The following is a 20,684-nucleotide window of genomic DNA, read 5'->3' as shown; positions in this document are numbered from 1 at the left end:
GGCACCTGACCCGAGTGCACGCAGTTGGACACCGGCATCATGCTGCCAGCATCCAGAGCGAAAACTGTCAATCAGAAGCGAATGAAAGCCCTAAATATGTAGATAAGGAGGCGTAACTGAGCACCAAACTCTTAGCCAATTCAAATCTGCATTGAAGATTCCCGTTTTGCATATGAATTAAAGGTTAATTTCTCAGGTACTGTACCAGTAACAGATAGTGGTATAATGGCTTTTATAGGGGTCCACTACAACACTGTATAACCCATTGACCATGCATTTTAGGGTGACCGACTCCCTTTAAACTGTTACAGGCAGATACAGGCTCTGCTCTGGAGCCGGCTTCATTCAGCCTTTTGAGAGCCATGACAATATACGTCATAGGTAGTTAAGGGATTAAGCTGTGTCTATCAAAGTAAAAAGCATAAAACCTAGGCAGGCCGTTGTTAGGCTTTCACCCATCACTATGAACCCATAGGCACCCTGAGACCATGGACTGACGTGCTGCTAAGTTAGAAGACATATCCTTATCTAACCGCCTAGATGCAGTTGGCGACATTGAATGCAGTCTGTAAGGGGGTAATATAATACGAGTAGCAGGACAACCCTACTGTAACACGCTCAGCAGCAGCATTGGGAACTGGCACACTGACAGCACTAAAGAGTTAATGGGGTTATCCATCCTCTCCCCCATCATAATCTGGCATCTCAGGCTTCTTACAAGTAGACGTGAGCCAGAGACTAGACCTAATGAGCAATAAAACTCTATCCTGGCAACAAGACGCCTTGGGAGGGTGCAGACACCTGGCAGGTGCGGAGCCCGGCCACTAACAAAAGGAGAAATGCTGGAGCTGGTTTTTAATTGTCATGAAACAAAACCCTTGAATCACTAACACAAAAAGAACCGTAACAAAACCCTTCAGGTTAAGATAAAAGCAAGCTGAGGTAACTCACCCTACCATCTTACGACGCCATGTATGCAACGTATAATATAAAGGGAATAAAGTGTAAAATAAGGTTTACTTCCTGCGTGACACACATCACACACTTCAATTCTAGAATTTGGTAGATAAGAATTTGTATTACACCAACGTGTAAGAAAGTCATGATGGACATTTCTCCTCACCTTGTGGGCAACTTGCAACTCTTTTGCCATCTCCTGGAATTTCGCCAACTGTATGGATGCCAGCTCCTGGCGCAGCCGCTCCAGTTCCTGCTCCTGTTGCTGTAACCACTGCACTCTGGACTGCTCCAACTGATCTTGAGCCTCTTTCTCCTTCTCTTGTAGTCTATGGAGCAAGCATTGCTCCAGCTCTTCCACAGCAAGTGCATGTTCATCTCGAATCTTCTGTATCTCCGCCAGGTATGACGACTCCAAGCTGTCCAGCTTTACCAGATGTGAAGCTTCTAGGCTTTGTATGTGCGTTTCGTAGTCTAGGGCACGAGCATGGAGCTCTTCTTGGTGCTTTTTCACCAACTCCGCTAACTGAATGTATGGTTGTTTGTGAAGGCTCTGGAGCTCTGAGAAGCCAGCGTTGGGATCTTCGGTAGAGCACAGTTCTAATAGGACTGTCGCTTTCTCCACAACGGGAGCTTTAAAAGTCAAGTCATTGTCACCAGATTCTATATTGTGCTTCTCCTCAGAAGCACCAGAAATAAGCATCTCACCTGACTGCAAGTTAGGATCATCATTACCAGCCTCCTGATATTCCCCAGAGGCCGGCTTTATTAGTGTCTCTCTCAGGAGATCTTTCTGTAGCTTGGCATTTTCTGTGTGTACTTGTACAATCCTAGAAGAGGACAATGACGAATCATTTAGAAAGGTTTCCTACAATAATGCAACAAGCTTCAAAAATGTTAAATTCCAAGCAAAACCTAAAAACTATTAAAATGCACAAAAAGGAATTAAATTTTTTTTTAATTCATTTATTAATTTCAGAATAAATCATACAATACACACATTTGCATTTGTGTCCATTATTATCAGCTGTAACATGAAGTACAGATAAATGCAGTGTGTCGCCACGTCTAAATATTGCAAGAATAACAAATGGTGTATGTCAATCACTAGTACCAAGGAATTAAATTTTAATACAGCGAAAGGTTCTAGTTTGTGTGTATGCACTCACATTAAAGTGGTTGTCCGGGACCTTTACAGTGATGGGCTCTCTTTCAGATAGAAATTGATGACCTAACCGGTGGCAGTGTGACACCTGGCGTCACTGTCGATTATCCTTTCCTGGTGCCGGCCGGGAGTGCTCAGCTGTGGAGCTGTACGGCACAGCTCAGTCAACGGTATAGTGGCAGCCGCCGTGTACTAAACATCCACCCCCCTATTGATTTCAAACAGCGGGCAAGATGAGCAGTATCTGGCCGTGGCCATTGTACCGCTGCCAGAGCGGTGCATCTCCCAAGGAGCCCTTCTGGCCATCGCCAGGAACAGCTGATCACTGGGGGTACCGTAAAAGTATATATTGCCTAAATAATACCAATGAATACGTATGCACTGCACACAGCTCACCTTTCCTCCACTTCCTTCATCGCACATTCTTTCTCCTCTTTCAATCTTTTGGTAATCTCCAAGTCATCTGTCACCTTTTCTCTGACACACTCCAGCTCCTTAGCATGCTGAGCCTGCAATACCTCTAGCTGGGACTTTTTTACTTCTCCATCACCTTGCTTCTGTTTTTCATCACCAGATTTTGATCCGGACTCAAAATCTGTTTGGCACATTTTAACGCTCTGCTTAAAATAAAGGGAAATAAGGAACAAGTTGCAAATATGCATGCCCTGAAAAGATCAGCTGGGATTTTTGAGATATATGCGACAGACTAACAATATTAGGATTTTTTCCCCTTTAATTTTGCAGATGTGCAGAGATTTAGAATATCCATGGCCATAAGCAAGAAGGCTGCGTTACATTACCATTGTCAGTCCAAAGCAGCAACGAAATGTGAGCATGTGGAGGTATGAGAAACCACAGACTGAGCACAAGGAAAATGTCGGATTGAACCGTGTACGGATGCAAAACGTGCACAAACCGAGGTTGCAGAAAAGTGAGAGACAACATAAAAAGTTATATCTGAGAACTACCCAGTTTGCATTTATAGGGAATTTAGATCATCCCATTGGGAACAGAGATGATGTTTAAAAAGAGCTGCCGAATAGGCCAACACGACAGAAGCAATTCCCAATAAAAATACTTGTTAACTTAAAGAAGTATTCTTAAAAGGGGTGGGCCACATCTAGAACAACCCCTTCTCAGTCTCAATGCCTCCATCAAAATAAAAACACATACTCCTTTATGGTGCCGTTCCAGAGGTGCCCACACTAGCCTTCCTGGGGATCACGTGAGGTTGTTACCTGGCCCGAGCGCTGAGCCCAAATCAGAGCCATCTTCACTGTTCCTGGATTCAGACATTCAACCAACACGAAATGAGAGCAGACGCAGTTCTGACTTCATGATTTTCAATATGTTTGAAACCAAGAACAGTGACGCATGCTCTGATTTGGGCACAGGGCCCGTGTGAAGCAACAACATCACATGAGCCCCTTGAACATGAGCGCCGACACCGCTGGAATAACGACAGCAATGGAGGGGATAAGACATGTTTTTTTATTTTAATGTAGGCAAACATTCAGATTGAGAAGGGGTTATCCTAGTAGTGGGCAGCCTCTAAGGCACATTTATGGCGTAAGCATGAGATATGGTATAAATGATAAATATGGGACCGCTTTATCAATTTGAAGAATAGGACCCCATCTATCACGACTATGGAGAGGTGGTGTTGCATGTGCGGCTCTATTCTCTCCCCTGGGAGTTGCTGAAAGTCTTCAATATAGATTTAGACATAGAGGTGGGACATAATTCTATCACATATAACACATCGGAGATAGAAATGGTCATTTAACGTCAGTATAAGTAGCCATTTAATGGAGTAACCACTATACACAAATTAAAATTACCAATATCATCTTGCACCTTTTGCCTTCAAAGTGCAAGTACACACATTACAATGCGTAAGGGGAAAGCATAAAAAGGAAAGTGTGACGTGCATTATTGAAAAAGGTACTGGAAAAGCTTTTTCCATAAACTAATTAAGATGAATCAAAAACAGCAAGTGTAACTGAGCCCTGTGTGATAGCAAAGTAATACACACTGGGGTAACAGTAATTCTGAAAATAAATCACAAAAAAAAGAAACAAAATTGAAGAGGGTGACCAAACTTGCCTTCTTTAAAAGAGGATGGCGATCACTAAAGGGCGACCCTGAATTCATCACGTCTCCATCACTGGGCCATTTTACACCCAAGGTCTGATCGTTGTCACCCAGAGCCTGTGCTTTTTCGCCAGGCTTTATAGAGTCATGGGTGTTCTGGAGTTGCATCCTTGTTATCTCTACAAGACACGTTACAATAGCAGACACATGAGCACCATTAGACCCTACTGAGGAGTCATTAACGCCATCTCTTGCATTACTGAGGACAAACAAGCCTAACACAGCTGGAAAACAAAATGCAGTCATTCTGTGTATACTACTCATTGTTTAGAGCTGTAATAATGCGCATGGTCAAACCAGTTATTTCCACGAGAACTAAACTGTTCATACCAGGAGTGGGAAACAGGGATTTGTGAGTACTCACCGTAAAATCCTTTTCTCCGAGCCACTAATTGGGGCACACAGTCCGTGGGTGTATGCTGCTTGACACTAAAGGTACCGTCACACTAAGTGACGCTGCAGCGATACCGACAACGATCCGGATCGCTGCAGCGTCGCTGTTTGGTCGCTGGAGAGCTGTCACACAGACAGCTCTCCAGCGACCAACGATGCCGGTAACCAGGGTAAACATCGGGTTACTAAGCGCAGGGCCGCGCTTAGTAACCCGATGTTTACCCTGGTTACCATCCTAAAAGTAAAAAAAACAAACGCTTCATACTTACCTTCGGCTGTCTGTCCTCGGCGCTCTGCTTCTCTGGTCTGGCTGTGAGCACAGCGGCCGGAAAGCAGAGCGGTGACGTCACCGCTCTGCTTTCCGGATGCCCGGCGCTCACAGCCAGAGCAGAGAAGCAGAGCGCCGAGGACAGACAGCGGTAGGTAAGTATGTAGTGTTTGTTTTTTTTACTTTAACGATGGTAACCAGGGTAAACATCGGGTTACTAAGCGCGGCCCTGCGCTTAGTAACCCGATGTTTACCCTGGTTACCAGCGAAGACATCGCTGAATCGGTGTCACACACGCCGATTCAGCGATGTAAGCGGGAGAGCCAGCGACGAAATAAAGTTCTGGACTTTCTTCCCCGACCAGCGACATCACAGCAGGGGCCTGATCGCTGCTGCCTGTCACACTGGACGATATCGCTAGCCAGGACGCTGCAACGTCACGGATCGCTAGCGATATCGTCTAGTGTGATGGTACCTTTAGTTAACAAAAAGTTAGCTCCTCCTTCTCATGCTGGCTCCCAGAGAACCAGTTTGGTGCAAAAACAGTAGGAACAAATAGTAACAACATAGAAGAGTACAACATGTAAACTTAAAAGAACAGGCAAAACCCATATAAGCCGAAAGGCTTACAGGGTGGGTGCTGTGTCCCCCAATGAGCGGCTCGGAGAAAAGGATTTTACGGTGAGTACACAAACATCCCTGTTTCTCCTTTGACTCATTGGGGGACACAGACCATGGGACATCCTAAAGCAATCCCTGGGTGGGAAAACAGAAAGAATTAAGCTTCATGCAAGAACTGCCTAAATGTGCGCCACGGCTGCCTGCAGAACTCTTCTGCCCAGACTCGCATTCGCTGAAGCATGAAAGTAAATATTATAGTGCTTTGCAAAGGTATGTAAACTGCACCAAGTCGCAGCTTTACAGACCTGCTCTGCCACCACCTGGTGCAGAATGGCCCAAAAAGCTCCCACCGCTCGAGTGGAGTGTGATTTCCATTGGGATGGGCTGACTTCTGACTCCTAGATGGTGAAGCGAATCCACCTGGCTATTGTGGCATTAGAAGCGGCAAGAGCCTTCCTGTGACATTCCTGGAGAGCATCTGTTCTTCTGAAGGATGCGGTCATTGAGACGTATCTTCCCAGAGCTCTGGACAGAGCTCTTTCAACTGTGCGAATAGGGGCTGACAAAAAGGAAGGAAGAACAATGTCCTCGTTAAGATGGAAAAAACGACTATTGTCAAAAAGGACAGCGACGGGCTGAGGACAACCTTGTCCTGATGGAAGATAAGGAAAGGCGCCCAGCAGGATAAGTGGCTAATTCCAAAACACTTCTGATCGATGTGATCGCCACAAGGAAGGCAACCTTCCAGGACAGAAAGACCAGCAAAATGTCCTGAAGTGGTTCAAATGGAAGTTCCGGAAGGGCACTTAGCACCAAGTTGAGGTCCCATGGCTCTAAAGGCATGCCATAGGGAGGAGCGACATGTGACACCCCCTGAAGAAAAGTCTTAACCTGAAGTTTTGAAGCGACGCATCTGAAATAAGACCAATAAGAGCGGAGATTTGGCCCTTGAAAGAGCCGAGTGCCAGCCCGGAGTCCAGACCGGCCTGTAGGAACGCTAAAAGGGTGGGAACTGAGAAAACAAGGAGAAAGACCACGATCCTTGCACCAAGCAAAAAATGTCTTCCAGGTACGATGATGGATGCGTACCGATGAGGTTTTTTGGGCACTAACCATGGTGGAAATGACCTGTTGAGAAAACCATGCCTGGGTTAAGAACCAGGATTTAAAGGCCACGCCGATAAACACAGGGCCTCTGAGTTCTGGTTGTAGATGGGGCCCTGTGAGAGCAGATCTGGCTGATCCGGCAGTCTCCAGGGAATGTCAGCGACGAGGCGTACCAACTCTGCAAACCAGGTGCGGCAAGGCCAAATCGGGAGCAACCAGGATCACTGGTACTCCTTCCGCCTTGATGTTCCTGATTACTCTGGGGAGTAACGGTAGAGGAGGAAAAATGTACGGAAGGCGGAATTGCTGCCATGAAAGAAACAGAGCGTCGACACCGAAACCTCGCTATAAACTGGGGAACCTTGGCATTCAGTCTAGATGCCATGAGGTGGACGCCATGAGGTCCACATCTGGGATCCCCTAGCGAAGACAGATCTGGGAGAAAACTTCCGGATGGAGCTCCCACTCCCCCAAAGAGAGACCCTGATGGCTGAGGAAGTCCGCCGTTCAGTTTTCCACTCCTGGAATAAGCACCGCTGAGATCACAAGTGGTTGCTCTCTGCCCAGCGAAGGATGTCAGTTACCTCAGACATGGACGCCCTACTGCGGCTACCCCCGATTGATGTATGTCACAGCCGTGGCGTTGTCTGATTGGATACGGATGGGGTGACCCCCCAGAAGATGATAGAAGTGCTGCAGGGTATTAAAGGGAACCTGTCACCTCCAAAAATCAAAAGGTGAGCTAAGCCCACGGCATCAGGGGCTTATCTACAGCATTCGGTAATGCTGTAGATAAGTCCCCAATGTATCCTGAAAGATGAGAAAAATAGGTTACATTATACTCACCCAGAGGCGGTCCCGGTTCTGTTCTGGTCTGATGGGCGTCGCTGTCTGGTCCAGGGACTCCCATATTACAATGACGTCCTCTTGTCTTCGCGCTGCAGCTCCGGCGCAGGCGTACTTTGTCAGAGAGGCCCAGCACCTGCGCACTGCAGTACTTTGCTCTGCCCTCAACAGGGCAGGCAAAGTATGCCTGCGCCGGAGTCGCAGCGTGAAGACAAGAAGAGGACGTCATCATAAGAAGATGGGAGGCCCCGGACCAGACCGCGATGCCCATCGGACCAGAACAGAACCGGGACTGCCCCTGGGCAAATATAATCTAACCTTTTTCTCATCTTTCAGGATACATCGGGGGCTTATCTACAGCATTACAGAATGCTGTAGATAAGCCCCTGATGCCGGTGGGCTTAGTTCACCTTCGATTTTGGGGGTGACAGGTTCCCTTTAAAGCGCACTGTCATAGTTACCTAGCTTCCCGGGTCCCTCGCCTTGTTCCTTCTCCTCCTCCTCTTCTGGGTCATCGGCCGCACTGGCGATCCAGTTCCCCGCGCATGCGTGCTAGGCCGCGGTCGCGCGCACTCCTGGCTTCGTTATGATGCTGGGTTGTACTGACCAGGAAGCGCTGTCCTGCCTGGGCACCGGCATCTGGGTATATCAGGTCGCTTCCTGCTAGAGGAAGCGCCTGATTATTATTGTGTCTCTCCGTGCTCCCACCATGTCCATTTAGGTTTCAGTACGTCAGGTCCCTGTACACTTCCAGTGCGTGCGTGCTCTGCTCAGTCCCGGTACGCTTCCAGTGCGTGTGTGCGTGCTCTGCTCAGTCCCTGTACGCTTCCAGTGCGTGCTCGCTCTGCTCAGTCCCTGTACGCTTCCAGTGCGTGCTCTGCTCAGTCCCTGTACGCTTCCAGTGCGTGCGTGCTCTGCCCTTGTACGCTTCCAGTGCGTGCTCTGCTCAGTCCCTGTACGCTTCCAGTGTGTGCGTGCTCTGCTCAGTCCCTGTACGCTTCCAGTGCTTGCGTGCTCTGCTCAGCCCTTGTACGCTTCCAGTGCTTGCGTGCGGTGCTCAGTCCCTGTACGCCTCCAGTGTGTGCTATGCTCTGTCCCTGTATGCTTCCAGTGTGTGCTCTGCTCCGTCCTGCATCCGGTACCCTCTATGTGAACCCTGCAGTGTACAGAGTTTTCTCTGTGGCTGCTCCACCTGTCTGGTCCTCGGCGAGTACCCTTATTCTCTTAGTCCTCGAGCCGCCCCTCTGGCATGAGCCATCACGGTGTGTCTCCCTCCTAGGCTTGCCCCTAACAGTCCCTGTGTAGGGGTCTGTTCCACCTGGTCAGCTTGCCTGGGAACGGTCGTCAACGCGATCCAGTGGGTCCAATCCAAAAATCATAAACAGAATAATCAGGCCATGGACTCAGCTCGTGACTCGGCTGCTGCTCAGGAGTTTGTGTACTTGAGGGAGAATTAGACACATATAATTTCGTTCATGAAGTCCATGGAATTTCGGTTGCCCGCTTCACAGGCCTCTGACCCTGGGAATGCTTCCCAGCTCGCTAGTCTCCAACAAGAGCTAGTTAAATAGTGTGACACCCAGACTCACGTATTAAGCTATATGGCTTCAATGGATGACCGTCTACTCTCCCTTCAGTCTGCCGCCACAGCCTCTGCCCAAGCTGAGTCTCATAACCCTGATCCCTCTCCGCACCCTCCACCCGGTCTAGGTAAACCACCCTGGTATAATGGTGACCCAAAGCTGTGTCAGGGTTTTTTGAATCAATGCCGGATTTGATCTCTCTGGAAACAAGAAATTGATCTATGCTTTCAGGCGCGCTCCAGGGAGTCCGTTCGGGAGAGGAGGTACCATCGTCCAATTTCTTCCATTAATAGATCGCTCAGCTCGTGATCTGTGGCGTCCTCTTCCATTCCTGCGCCTGCACCTATGCAGGTGGATCAGGTCAAGATGGCGGATCAGTGTCAGAAAGAGAGGGTTGCACAAGGGCTTTGCTTTTATTGTGGCAGTGCTTCGCATTTAGGCTATGTGCACGTCAGGAATTTTTGCAGAAATTACCCAAACCGGACTTTTTAAAGCAGGAAATAAGCATGCGTTTTTTGGGGGGGTTTTTTGCTTTTGCAGATTTTTCGCCTTTTTGCCCCCGGAGCTTCCCCAGTGCAATAATATAGGAGCAAAATCGTGAAAAATACGCAAAATTAATGACCATGCTGCGTTTTTTTCCGCGATGCATTTTTTTTGGCGGAAAAAAACCGCAACATGTGCACAAAAGTAGCGGATTGCATTCTAATAATAGGATGCTTAAGAGATGCGGTTTTTTTTTGCGGTTTTATAGCGAAAAAATTTGAAAAATCCAGAACGTGTGCACATAGCCTTACTCCGTTCCTGCCCCATTCGGATGTGAAACTGCTTCACCTACGTCAAGTAGGAGAGGCCTCCCTGGGTGTGTGCAACTCCTCTCTAGCTTTAACTAGGTCTGTGCAGATGACTTCTGTGAATAGGAGCTACTGTGTTGGCGTATTTGGATTCGGGCGTGGCCGGCAACTTCATTAGTCTGGAGGAGGTTAAGAAGCACCGGATTCCGGTCAGGATTCTAAAGGAGCCACGTCTGATTTCTTCTGTGGATGGAAGGCCTTTACAAGAGACCGTCACGAAGAGGTGGAGTTGCACGTGGGGGCTCGGCATTGCGAGAGAATCGCATTATACATCTTGCCCAATTTATCCCATGCAATTCTTCTCGGGCTACCTTGGCTGAGAGCGCATGAACCTATCCTGGACTGTTGCTCGGGGAAAGTTCTTCGTTGGGGCCAGCACTGCCATGATAAATGCCCGTTATCAGTTCGCCCTGCCAAAATTTCTCGTCCCATCTCCACTCCGGCTGGATTACCAGTCGCTTATTGGTCCGTCGCAGATGTCTTTTGTAAGAGGGAGGTAGAGTCTCCCTCCCCAAACCCCCCCCCCCCCCTCCCGCATCGGCCATATGATTGCCCGATTGAACTCATTCCTGGCTCTACGCCTCCCAGGGGCAGAATATATCCACTCTCTCCAGTTGAATCGCAAGCAATGTTGGAGTATATTGAGGAGAGTCTGGCCAAAGGCTTTATCAGAAAGCCTTCCTCTTACGCTGGCGCTGGATTCTTCTTTGTCAAGAAGAAAGACGGCTCACTTCGTCCTTGCACTGACTACAGAGGGCTCAATGAAAAGTACCATCAAGAACAAGTACCCACTGCCCCTGAGCTCTTTGATCGTCTGCGAGGAGCTAGAATTTTTTTTACTAAGCTTGACCTCTGTGGGGACTACAATTTGGTCCGCATCCGTGCTGGAGACGAGTGGAAGACCACATTCAAACACCTGGGATGGGTACTACGAATATTTGGTCATGCCCTTCGGTCTCTGCAATGCTCCTGCAGCGTTTCAAAAGTTTATAAATTAAGTCTTCCGGGATCTTTTGAATTCCTGCGTTGTGATGTACCTCGACGACATTCTCGTCGTCAATTGTTATTTAATTTGAGAGAGAACATCTATACGCCAAGTACGAAAAGTGTATCTTCGAACTGACATTCTGCCTTTTTTGGGGTACATCAACTCTGATTCCAGTTTAAAGATGGATCCCAAAAAGGTGTCCAGCATCCTCAACTGGCCGCAACCCCTTGTGGTGAAGGCCATCCAAAAAGATTCCTCGGTTTCGAGAACTATTACAGGTGGTTCGTGTCCCACTTCTCGTTGACCATGCACCGCTCGTCACTTATTCGCAAGAGAGCTGATCCAGTGTTTGGTCTTCAGAGACTCAGAAGCAAGCCTTCACACAAACGCTGGTACTTCATTGCCCAGACACTAATAGACCATTCATTCTCGAGGTGGATGCCTCCTCCACAGGGGTCGGGGTTGTGCTCTCCCAGGAGGTCGTCATCCGGTCGTTTGATCACTTGCTGATTTTTCTCCAAGGCATTTTCTACTTCAGAACGCAACTCGGTGACCGTACTACTGGCCATCAAGTTAGTGTTGGAGGAGTGGCAGCCTTCTGAAAGTCGCGGTACACCCCTTCATAATTATCACCGATCACAAAAGCTTATACTTTGTCGGCCCAAAGGCAAGCTCGGGTGGTCCATGTTCTTAGCCCGTTTTGCTTTTGAGCTTCACTTCCGTCCAGGCGAGAAGAACGTTAAGGCTGATGCACTGTCGAGGTTCTTCCAGTCGGCTGATTTTGAAGAGGAACCATCCCACATTATTGATCCCTACAAAATCATCATCTCGGTAGCTCGGATTGCTACCTTACTGCCCTATAAGACATTCGTCTCTGAGAAAGACAGAGAGAGGGTGTTGCACTGGGGACACTCTTCAAAAATTGCCGGTCATGCTGGAACTAAAAAGACGTACTTTCTTATCTCTTGCCACTACTGGTGGCCATCCTTGCGCAAAGATGGCAAAAAAAATTTCAGCTTTCTGTCCTTTCTGCGTCCGAAACAAGATTCCCTCCTATAAACTGGGTCCCTTTGAGAACTTGGCTCGAATCAATGATGCAACCTAGAAGCTAAGGTTGCCTGTGTCGCTCCGTATCTTCAACTCCTTCCATGTGTCTCTCCTTAAACCTGTGGTTCTTAACCGCCTTCATTCGTCTGTTGGTTCTTCTCCGACACCTGTTAGCACAGATAACGTTTTTGAAGTAAGATATACTAGCCAGGAGAAAGGTTAGGGGGAAAACCTTCTTGATTGATTGGAAGGGGTATGGGCCTGAGAGGTCATGGGAACCACGGGAGAACATCAACGCTCCTTGTATCTTAAGATTTCTTTCCAGCCTTAAGAAAGGGGGATGTAAGGGAGGGGGTACTATTACGGCGCACTGTGATACTCACCTTGCTTCCTGGGTCCCTCGCCGTATTCCTTCTCCTCTGGGTCCTCGGCTGAGGTGGGGAGCCCTTTCCCCGCGCATGCGCACTAGGCCGCTTAGGTTGCGGTCGCGCGCACTCCCGGCTTTTTTATGATGCCGGGTTGTACTGACCCGGAAGCGCTGTTCTGCCTGGGCAGCGGCCTCCGGGCATATCAGGTTGCTTCCTGCTAGAGGAAGCGCCTGATTATTATTGTGTCCCTCCGTGCTCCCACCAGGTCCATTTAGGTTTCAGTATGTCAGGTCCCGGTACGATTCCAGTGCGTGCTCTGCTCAGTCCCGGTACACTTCCAGTGCGTGCGTGCTGTGCTCAGTCCCGGTACGCTTCCAGGGCGTGCTCTGCTCCTGTACGCTTCCAGTGTGTGCGTGCTCGGCTCTGTCCTGTATCCTGTACTCATTTGTGTGAACCCTGCCGTGTCCCGGATTTTCTCTGTGGCTGCTCCACCCATCTGGTCCTCGGTGGGTACTCCATTATCCTCATTGTCCTCGAACCGCCCCTCTGGCATAAGCTATCACGGTGTGTCTCCCTTCTAGGCTTGCCCCTAACGAACCCTGTATAGGGGTCAGTTCCACCTGGTCAGCTCGCCTGGGAACAGTCGTCACAGTGATCCAGTGGGTCCACTCCAGGCATCATAACACTGGGCCAGTCGAGTAGCACGGATCTCCAAAACGTTGATCGGTAGCTTTGATTCCTGAATTGACCAGCGGACCTGAGCAGTGTGGTGGCGGAAGACTTCTCCCCAGCCCGAAAGATTGGCATCGGTAGTCACCACTAGACATTGAATGGGTAGAAAAGACTTCTAGTCTAGTATGGGTCTCACCTTTCCGTCCTTCTTTAGGACGAAAAGGTTTGAATAGAAACCCTGAAACCTTTCACTTTCTGAGACGGGGACAATGACGCCATCGTGAGGCAATGCGTCTATGGCCCGGGAGAAAGCCTCTGCCCTTGCCTCTGAAGACGGAGGACGGGAGGGAAAAACTTGAAGGGGGCGAGTAGCAAAGTCGATTTTGTATCCCGACGACACCAGATCTCTGACCCACTCGTCGGGAGACGATGGAAAGCCAGTCAGTCAGCGTGAGGAAAATCTCTGGGACCTAGGTCCCTTAGGCCTCGACTGTTTGGGTCGGGACTTCCAATGCTGGTTAGGTCTGTACGAGACCAGAGTCCATCTCTTCGTGGAGAACGTCCTGAACCGGACAAAGTAGTGGTAGTGGCCCAGCTTAAATTGGAGAGAAAGTAAACAATTTGATACTTTCTCCGAAAAGGACGCCCAAGTCTCTGTTGGGGAAGGAATTTAAGCTTTCCTCCCGTAGTATCGAAAATGAACTGATCAAGTTTTTCACCAAATAAGCGACTGCTTTGATAGGCAAGGGAGGTGAGAGACTTTTTTTGATGCAGAGTCCACCTTCCACTCAGCCATAATGACCTTCTTATAGAGATGGAATTGGCTGCTGACTGAGCAGCCCAACCGGCTGCATCCAAAGATGCATGTACTAGGTAATCGCCTCCCTGGGAAATTTGGTTGGCATGACGCGCCGCCTCTGAAGGAAGGTTACTATTCTGAAGTGAATTAGTTAAGGTCTCTGGCCAGAAAAACCATAGCTTTAGCTACCCATGCTGCAGCAAAGGATGGATAGAGAGCCGAACCTGAGGCCTCAAAAACAGAGCCGGTCAAGCCTTCCATCTGACGGTCAGTGAGATTTTTGATGGATGAGCCATCCGACATGGACAGGAGAGTTTTGGATGCTAGGCGGGATACTGGGGGGATCTACCACTGGAAATTCAGCCTAGTCCTTTTTCAGATCAGCTGAAAAAAAGATACTTGCCGTTGTCCTGTGAAGCGTTTATCTGGGGACTCTGTGCCTATTAACTATGGCTCTAAATTCAGGATGAATAGCAAATGCCTTATGAGAGCGTTTAGTTCTCTTAAAGCCTGGCTGACTGCCTCAATTAGTAAATCCATCGTCTTCTGAAAGTCGCAAACCCGGATCTAAGGAACCATCAGATTCGCTTTCGCTACTGAACTCTGGAGAGAGCAAGAAAAGGAGCTGTGAGGTGACAAGGCACATGTCCGCTCAGGAGACGTGCTACAAATCAGTTTTCTAGGTGCCTGACGGCTTTTAGAGTGCTTATGGCCCCTGCTAACCAACTGCTCCTGGCTTTGGGAGGATCAGTGTACATCAGTCCTGCAAACACTCTGGTTCCCCGAAGGATCACGGAGGGATTCAGTCGCTTTGGCCAGCAAAGCCATGGACAGACCGTTACGAAGCCCACTCAGGGGGACTAGGTACTCTGGGCTCGGTGGCGGTGGAAGGCTCCTGAGCGCAGTTGGGGGCACAGGAATTGCAGAGCCTTAGGAAACAGATTGGCAGGAGTAGCATGAAGTAAAGAATATAGCCATAGTCTTGTTAGACTTTTTTGATGCCTTAGGCTGGGACATGATGTACCCTTCTATGTGGCCCTATAATATTAGGGGCTGATGAGAAGGGGGTACTGCCGAGAAAAGAAGCGGTTACAGCAGGGAGGAGAAATCTAAAATGCTGCACTACCTTGCCAGGTCTGTGTCCCCGCTCCTCCTGCATGGACCCTGCGCGACCCCTGCTTCCTCCTGATAGATAGTGCTGAGGCAGTCTGGGGGGGAGAAAGATGGCCCTCGAGATTTGAGAGGCGCTTCTCGTGCTGTGCGAGAAGCGCCAGGATCGGTGGACGGGGCTTCCGCATCACGTCATAGCATGGGCGGAGTTGGGGGTTGCGGCCTAGAACAGGGCCAAAGCCGGGGACTAAACACCACACCACCTGAAGGGAGCCCTCCAGCCCCCACACTTAACCAGAGAGGCTGCCGGGTGGTAGGTAAGGCAGCTTGCTGCAGGTCCTCCTGTGCTGCTGCTAGTTTGGACGGTGCAGGGATAGGGGGGAAAACCCTCAATCCACCATCCCTTTAGGAGGGAGGAGGAGAAGGACCATCCGATTTAACAGTGGTGGTGCAGTGAGGGCTGCTTGGAAGCCACGAGGTGGGCCTCTGTACATCCAAGGGGTTAATCCCCTAGGGTGAGACAGGGATGAATGTCCAGCAATAGGCCTGGATGTGGAAGAGAAAACGTGGAGGCGACACTTCATGTTCTAATCCGTTGAAGATGTGGGGAGATCGGTGCCCTTGAAGGGACCCGTCTCCCCCAAGAATCAGCTCAGGCGTGGCATCCCACATCGCAGGAGAGGGTACGGAGAGAAGACACTCTCCGTGCTCACCTGTTGATGGTTTGGGGAGATCGAAGCCTTGAAAGGATCTGTTGCCCCTTTGTCCAAATGTAAAAAATAAAGTCAAAAGTGTAAAAATAAAGAGTTTTTGGTCTGAATAGCAGACCCGTCCGTGTGCCTCCTATGGACACTAAGCAAGAATTGGTTCTCTGGGAAGCCTGCAGGAGGGTGTATACTGCCGATCTGTGTGTGGAAACTTCCTGAAGAAGAAGCCTTTGAGCTTCGAAACGCGTTGAATAAACCACCCGAACACCCTAACAGTATATCTGGATCTATTATTTGTCGCAGCAGCGCAGATGCAATCCACATTTCATTTATTATAACGGTTCTGAGAGGTCGCAACGCCGACCTGTGGATCTGCAGCAGCTGACAACTACACGCTTGTACTGTGTACTACCAGGTGAGCAGTTCTCTCACAATTGATTAAGAACAATCCTGGGGATAAGACCCTATTTGCGCTTTTTTTGTCTCCTATCTTTCAATACTAATGTCCGTTTAACTGTCTCGGACTCAGCACATCCAAATACAACCAAAACGTTTCTGTGTCCTGATGCAATATGTGAGCATTAAGGCGCCCCCCCCCCCCCCCCCCCCCACCACACCATTTTAAAGTTTTGCCCAAGGTCCAACTTTGTTTAAAACTGGCCCGGCCAACACACGGTATAATGGCCCCACACAGTCCACCCCACCCCCAAACTCCAGAACACACCCACCTCAATACACATCCGAGGTACAAATATTCAAATGGCTCTTGCCAGGAAAAAAGGTTCCTGAGCCCTGTTTTATACAGCAAGAGTCCCCCATATTGTGCTCTTCCTCAATAGAGTACAATCTCCCACTATATACACACAATGTATGATCCCACACACAGCACCCCATATAAAGTTCCAAGCACAGCCCCTCCTATAAACAGCGTGATCACCCATAGCACCCCAATATACAGCATGATCCCCCACCCTGAGGATCAGAGGGCCACGGTTTTCAGCACTTCTGCTGTCTCAGTCCACTGGCCAGACAGGAACAGCCAAAGGGCTGGATGTGGGTCTTAGATCGCACTTAGCTCAGGTTTGGTCTATACCATTCTTGAACATAAAGATTTCCCAGCTCCATGAAATTTTAACAAACAGCCGTTAATGGTATAAAATAAAAAAATTAATAATATTCAAGTGTATCAATCCCTTACTGCTCTGGTGGTAGCATTTTCATAATTACCCAATGGATTTACCTGGATGTCATCTTAAAACTGACCGCTGCGGCCAATCACTGGTTGCAAGAGTTCTCAGTGGTAGCACCACATTTCCACTACAGCCAGAGATTACTTGCAAAAGTTTAGGCATAGACTAGCAAATTCATTGCCGAGGCCAGGTAAACAGAGACCACCCGGGTATCATAAAAAAGTTGGTGTAGGATGGTAATTTAACTATTGCTTTAAAAAGTAGTTGTCAGCTGTTTGTAGAAGATTTCATGGAAATTCCCATCAGCAAAATAGAATTAAATTTGCCTTTGGAGATGCTGCTAATCATTATATCGGTATACATTTACCGTTTTATTTTATATTATGTATGGATTGTAGAATGCAGACTTTTTTTCTTGCGAAAAATGCTATATATTTCTAGCATAAAATGACAAATCACAAGTCACCTCTGATGTGCTCCTCAGATAATCTAGCTCTCAGCTTCTCCAGATCCAGACAGTGCTTCTTCTTTAATGCCTCAATCTCAGATGTATACTTTTCAGACAGGTCCATCTTAAGATTTAACACATCCTCTTTGTACTGTAGGCTAAGGGCTGCACGGAGGTTTTCTAGCTCCTGTTTGTGCCTCTCTTCTACATGAAGTCGTGAATAAGCAAGTTCTTCCTGCCCAAGACACGGAAAAAAAAGCAAAACTTGCAAAGTGCAAAAGTAAATCACAAACAACCAGGTCTGGAGTAAAATATACAGACTAACCTTGTGTTCCTCTAGCTGATCTGTCAAATGCTGTAGAAATTCTAACTTTTCACTTTCAAAAGACTCTTCTAAAGTCAAAGTAGAACAGTTCAGGGGAGTCATCTCCACCTTCTCATCCTCATTCATTTCTTTAAGACGCTGATGCAGTATCTCCAGCTCTTCTCTGTAGGTCTCCTCTGCAGAGCTGGACTTCTGCTCAAAGTAAATCCGAAGTTCTTCCATCTCCTTTTCATGTTCAGCTTTAAGCTTTATCCGTTCCTGCTCAAAGTTTTTCCTCATTCTGTCAATTTCTTCCAACTGTGTAGAACGGGCAATGAGCTGTTGTTTTAACTCTAAAACCATAAAATACAGATACATTTTACTAGTATATGGTACATGTTTGAAGGAAAAAAACAAAAGCGATGAAAACCTGAAGTGCAATACGTACCATTAAGTTCTTGGCGACTGGCTCTGGACCCGTCAACTTGAGACCATAAAAGTTGGATTTCTTCACTTGACTTTATTTTGACCTCACTATAATTAATCTGCAATGTGTTTGTTGAAAACAAAATGTACATATTAGAGAAAGAAACAAAACATCTACATCGTGGAAGACTAGAATACTTTGACTTTAATACCTGGTTCAGAACACATTCATCCAGTATTTCATTCTCCTGATGTTGAGGATAGACCTGGGCCTGTTCTTTGTTAGTATTAGGTAGAAATGCTAGTATATAATAAAGAAATAAATAAAATGTTTTTACACTTGAGAAACCCACATCTATAGAAGAATATTCAACTCAATTAGTACTACAGTGATCATTAACATTTCATCGCCAAACCCTCCATCTTCGGCTATGGTCAGATGGGTCGCTAAATTTATTGGTTCAGTCGCAGCTGTTTATTGTGGAAGTAACTGGCTGCAGGTACCCATCTGCATTACAAACGGGTGCAGAAGCGCCCAGCTATTAGTTTGGTCCATAAATTTAAACCAGAAGAGCACATACTGCAGTTTTTTTTCCCCCACATGGAACTGAGGTCTTTGTGAAAAAATAGCCCATATCAACTAGCACATAAGCCAACATTGGCACAGTGTCCTTTCTATACAAAAGAGAAGTATGTCTCAACACACTCTTACAAAATTATATCATTTGCCATTGTGGGAAACCGTCCATATGAATTAACAGTCTGAGGTGTGGGATAGGGTTGGAATGAATCCATATCAAAGTGGTTGACTTTGGGGATATGTAATTGGAGCCAAGGTGCACTGTCCACTCTTGGATAGAGATGAGCGAATTTGATCGGGTCAGGACTTATTCGTCAAACAATAGCGATTACCGAATATGCTGCAGAGGGAACCCGGCTTCCTGAATCGCTCTGGCCGATCAGCTGTTCTGCTCCGCAGCTGAATGTGTCGCAGACAGTCACAACACATGCATGGAGAACCTGTTTGTTGGGCTCTCCATGCATGTGTTGTTAATGTCACACAGCTGTGACACATGCGGTGCCAGACAGCTGATCAGCAGGAGCGATCCAGGAAGCCGGGTTCCCTCTGCAGCTTTCGGTAATCACTACTGTTTGCAGAATAAGCCCTGATCTGATCAAATTCACTCATCTCTACTCTTGGATGCAATGACGAGCCAAGATCTTAAGTCTGTGCAGCCTCTGGTGGCCATTTTACTGAGGCCCACCTCCTGGAGAGGAATGTGTAGAGCGGGGACTCCACTCTTGCCTGCACAGCCGACATTTTCATGAAGTCCACTGCCGAGATAGCTCCTCTTCCCAGCCCACTCCTGCCACCTCCGGCTTCCTGCAGCGGCAATTCTGCCTCCTGTGACCCAACTCCACCACCGCAAGATAAATTTTGACTAAGACAAGCCCTCATTTGACAGCATTTCCCCCCACCCCATTTTCCTCCTCAAAATTTGGGGTGCATCTTATACTCAGTAAATAGGGATTTTTGTGTACTCACCGTAAAATCCTTTTCTCCGAGCCATTCATTGGGGGACACAGACCGTGGGGTATATGCTGCTGCCACTAAGTGATACAAAAAATGTTAGCTCCTCCCCTGCAGTATACACCCTCCTGCTGGCTCTCAGCTAACCAGTTTGGTGTAATAGCAGTAGGAGAAGAACAACAACATATGAGCGCATAGCATGTCAAATTATAAAAACAAGCTAATAACAGGGTGGGAGCTGTGTCCCCCAATGAATGGCTCAGAAAAGGATTTTACGGTGAGTACACAAATCCCTATTTCTCCTTCGCCTCATTGGGGGACACAGACCGTGGGACGTCCCAAAGCAGTCCCTGGGTGGGGACAACAATAGATCAGGCCTTGTGTAACCGCTACTTACAAGTGCGCCACCACGACCTGCAGAGTCTGCCTTACCAGACTCACATCTGTGGAAGTGTGGGAATTATAGTGCTTCAAGAATGCATGCGGACTGAACGATTCCGCAAGCCTGCAGCCGTGCTTGCCGACGTCTGGTGCTTAGAGCCCTCAGACAGGGAGATAGGCTGACATCTAGCACAGAAGGGCTCCTGGACGGTTAAACGAATCCACCAGGCTAACATGGCCAATGAAACGGCTAAACCCTTCCTGTGACCGTCAGGAAACCTTCTTGCCATCGGGAAGCCCAAATAAAGTGTCCAACCTTCGGAAGGACGCTGTCCTCGATATGTACCTACTCGGAGCACTCACTTTGTCCACATTATGGAGAACCCATTCCGATTTTTTGGACTGGAGCCAAAAGAGATGAGAGAAGTACCATGCCCCTGCAACAGTGGGAATACAATACCACCTTGGTAACAAGGGAAGGGGGTGGCCTGAGGGCAACCTTGCCTTGATGGTAAAGAAAAAAGTCTGAAAGAACAGAGCGGCAAGCTCTGAAGACTCATCAGGATGACAACACAGAGAAAAAAAGGGAGCGACCTTCCCTGATAGTCTGTCCGGATAAAAAAAAAAAAAGAAGGAGTCTACTGTAAGATCACCAGGACCATTAAGGTCCCACAGATCTAATGGTATGTGGTAGGGAAGAACCAGGTGAAGACTCCCTGCGAGGAAGTCCATATTTGCAGTTTTGTTGTAATAAGACAGAAAAATACT

At 48.0% G+C, this 20,684-nt stretch overlaps 1 protein-coding gene across 4 annotated transcripts in view; it reads right to left on the bottom strand.

Annotated features, from left to right (window-relative positions):
* The window catches only part of PCNT (pericentrin), a 159,775-nt gene that overhangs the window by 114,910 nt on the left and 24,181 nt on the right, over positions 1-20,684 (bottom strand). For all 4 annotated transcript variants that reach the window (XM_069733270.1, XM_069733273.1, XM_069733271.1 and 1 more), the window contains exons 9-15: positions 18,217-18,305; positions 18,027-18,123; positions 17,600-17,931; positions 17,293-17,509; positions 4,229-4,395; positions 2,519-2,739; positions 1,124-1,787 (exon numbers count right to left, since the gene is read on the bottom strand). In XM_069733270.1, the coding sequence (XP_069589371.1) occupies positions 1,124-1,787; positions 2,519-2,739; positions 4,229-4,395; positions 17,293-17,509; positions 17,600-17,931; positions 18,027-18,123; positions 18,217-18,305 (1,787 nt within the window). The remainder of the gene's footprint in view (positions 1-1,123; positions 1,788-2,518; positions 2,740-4,228; positions 4,396-17,292; positions 17,510-17,599; positions 17,932-18,026; positions 18,124-18,216; positions 18,306-20,684) is intronic.

This window comes from Ranitomeya imitator, chromosome 7, assembly GCF_032444005.1.
Source record: "Ranitomeya imitator isolate aRanImi1 chromosome 7, aRanImi1.pri, whole genome shotgun sequence".
Lineage (NCBI taxonomy): Eukaryota > Metazoa > Chordata > Amphibia > Anura > Dendrobatidae > Ranitomeya > Ranitomeya imitator.
Note: the sequence above shows the minus strand (reverse complement) of the source record. Positions and strands in the feature narration are given on the sequence as shown.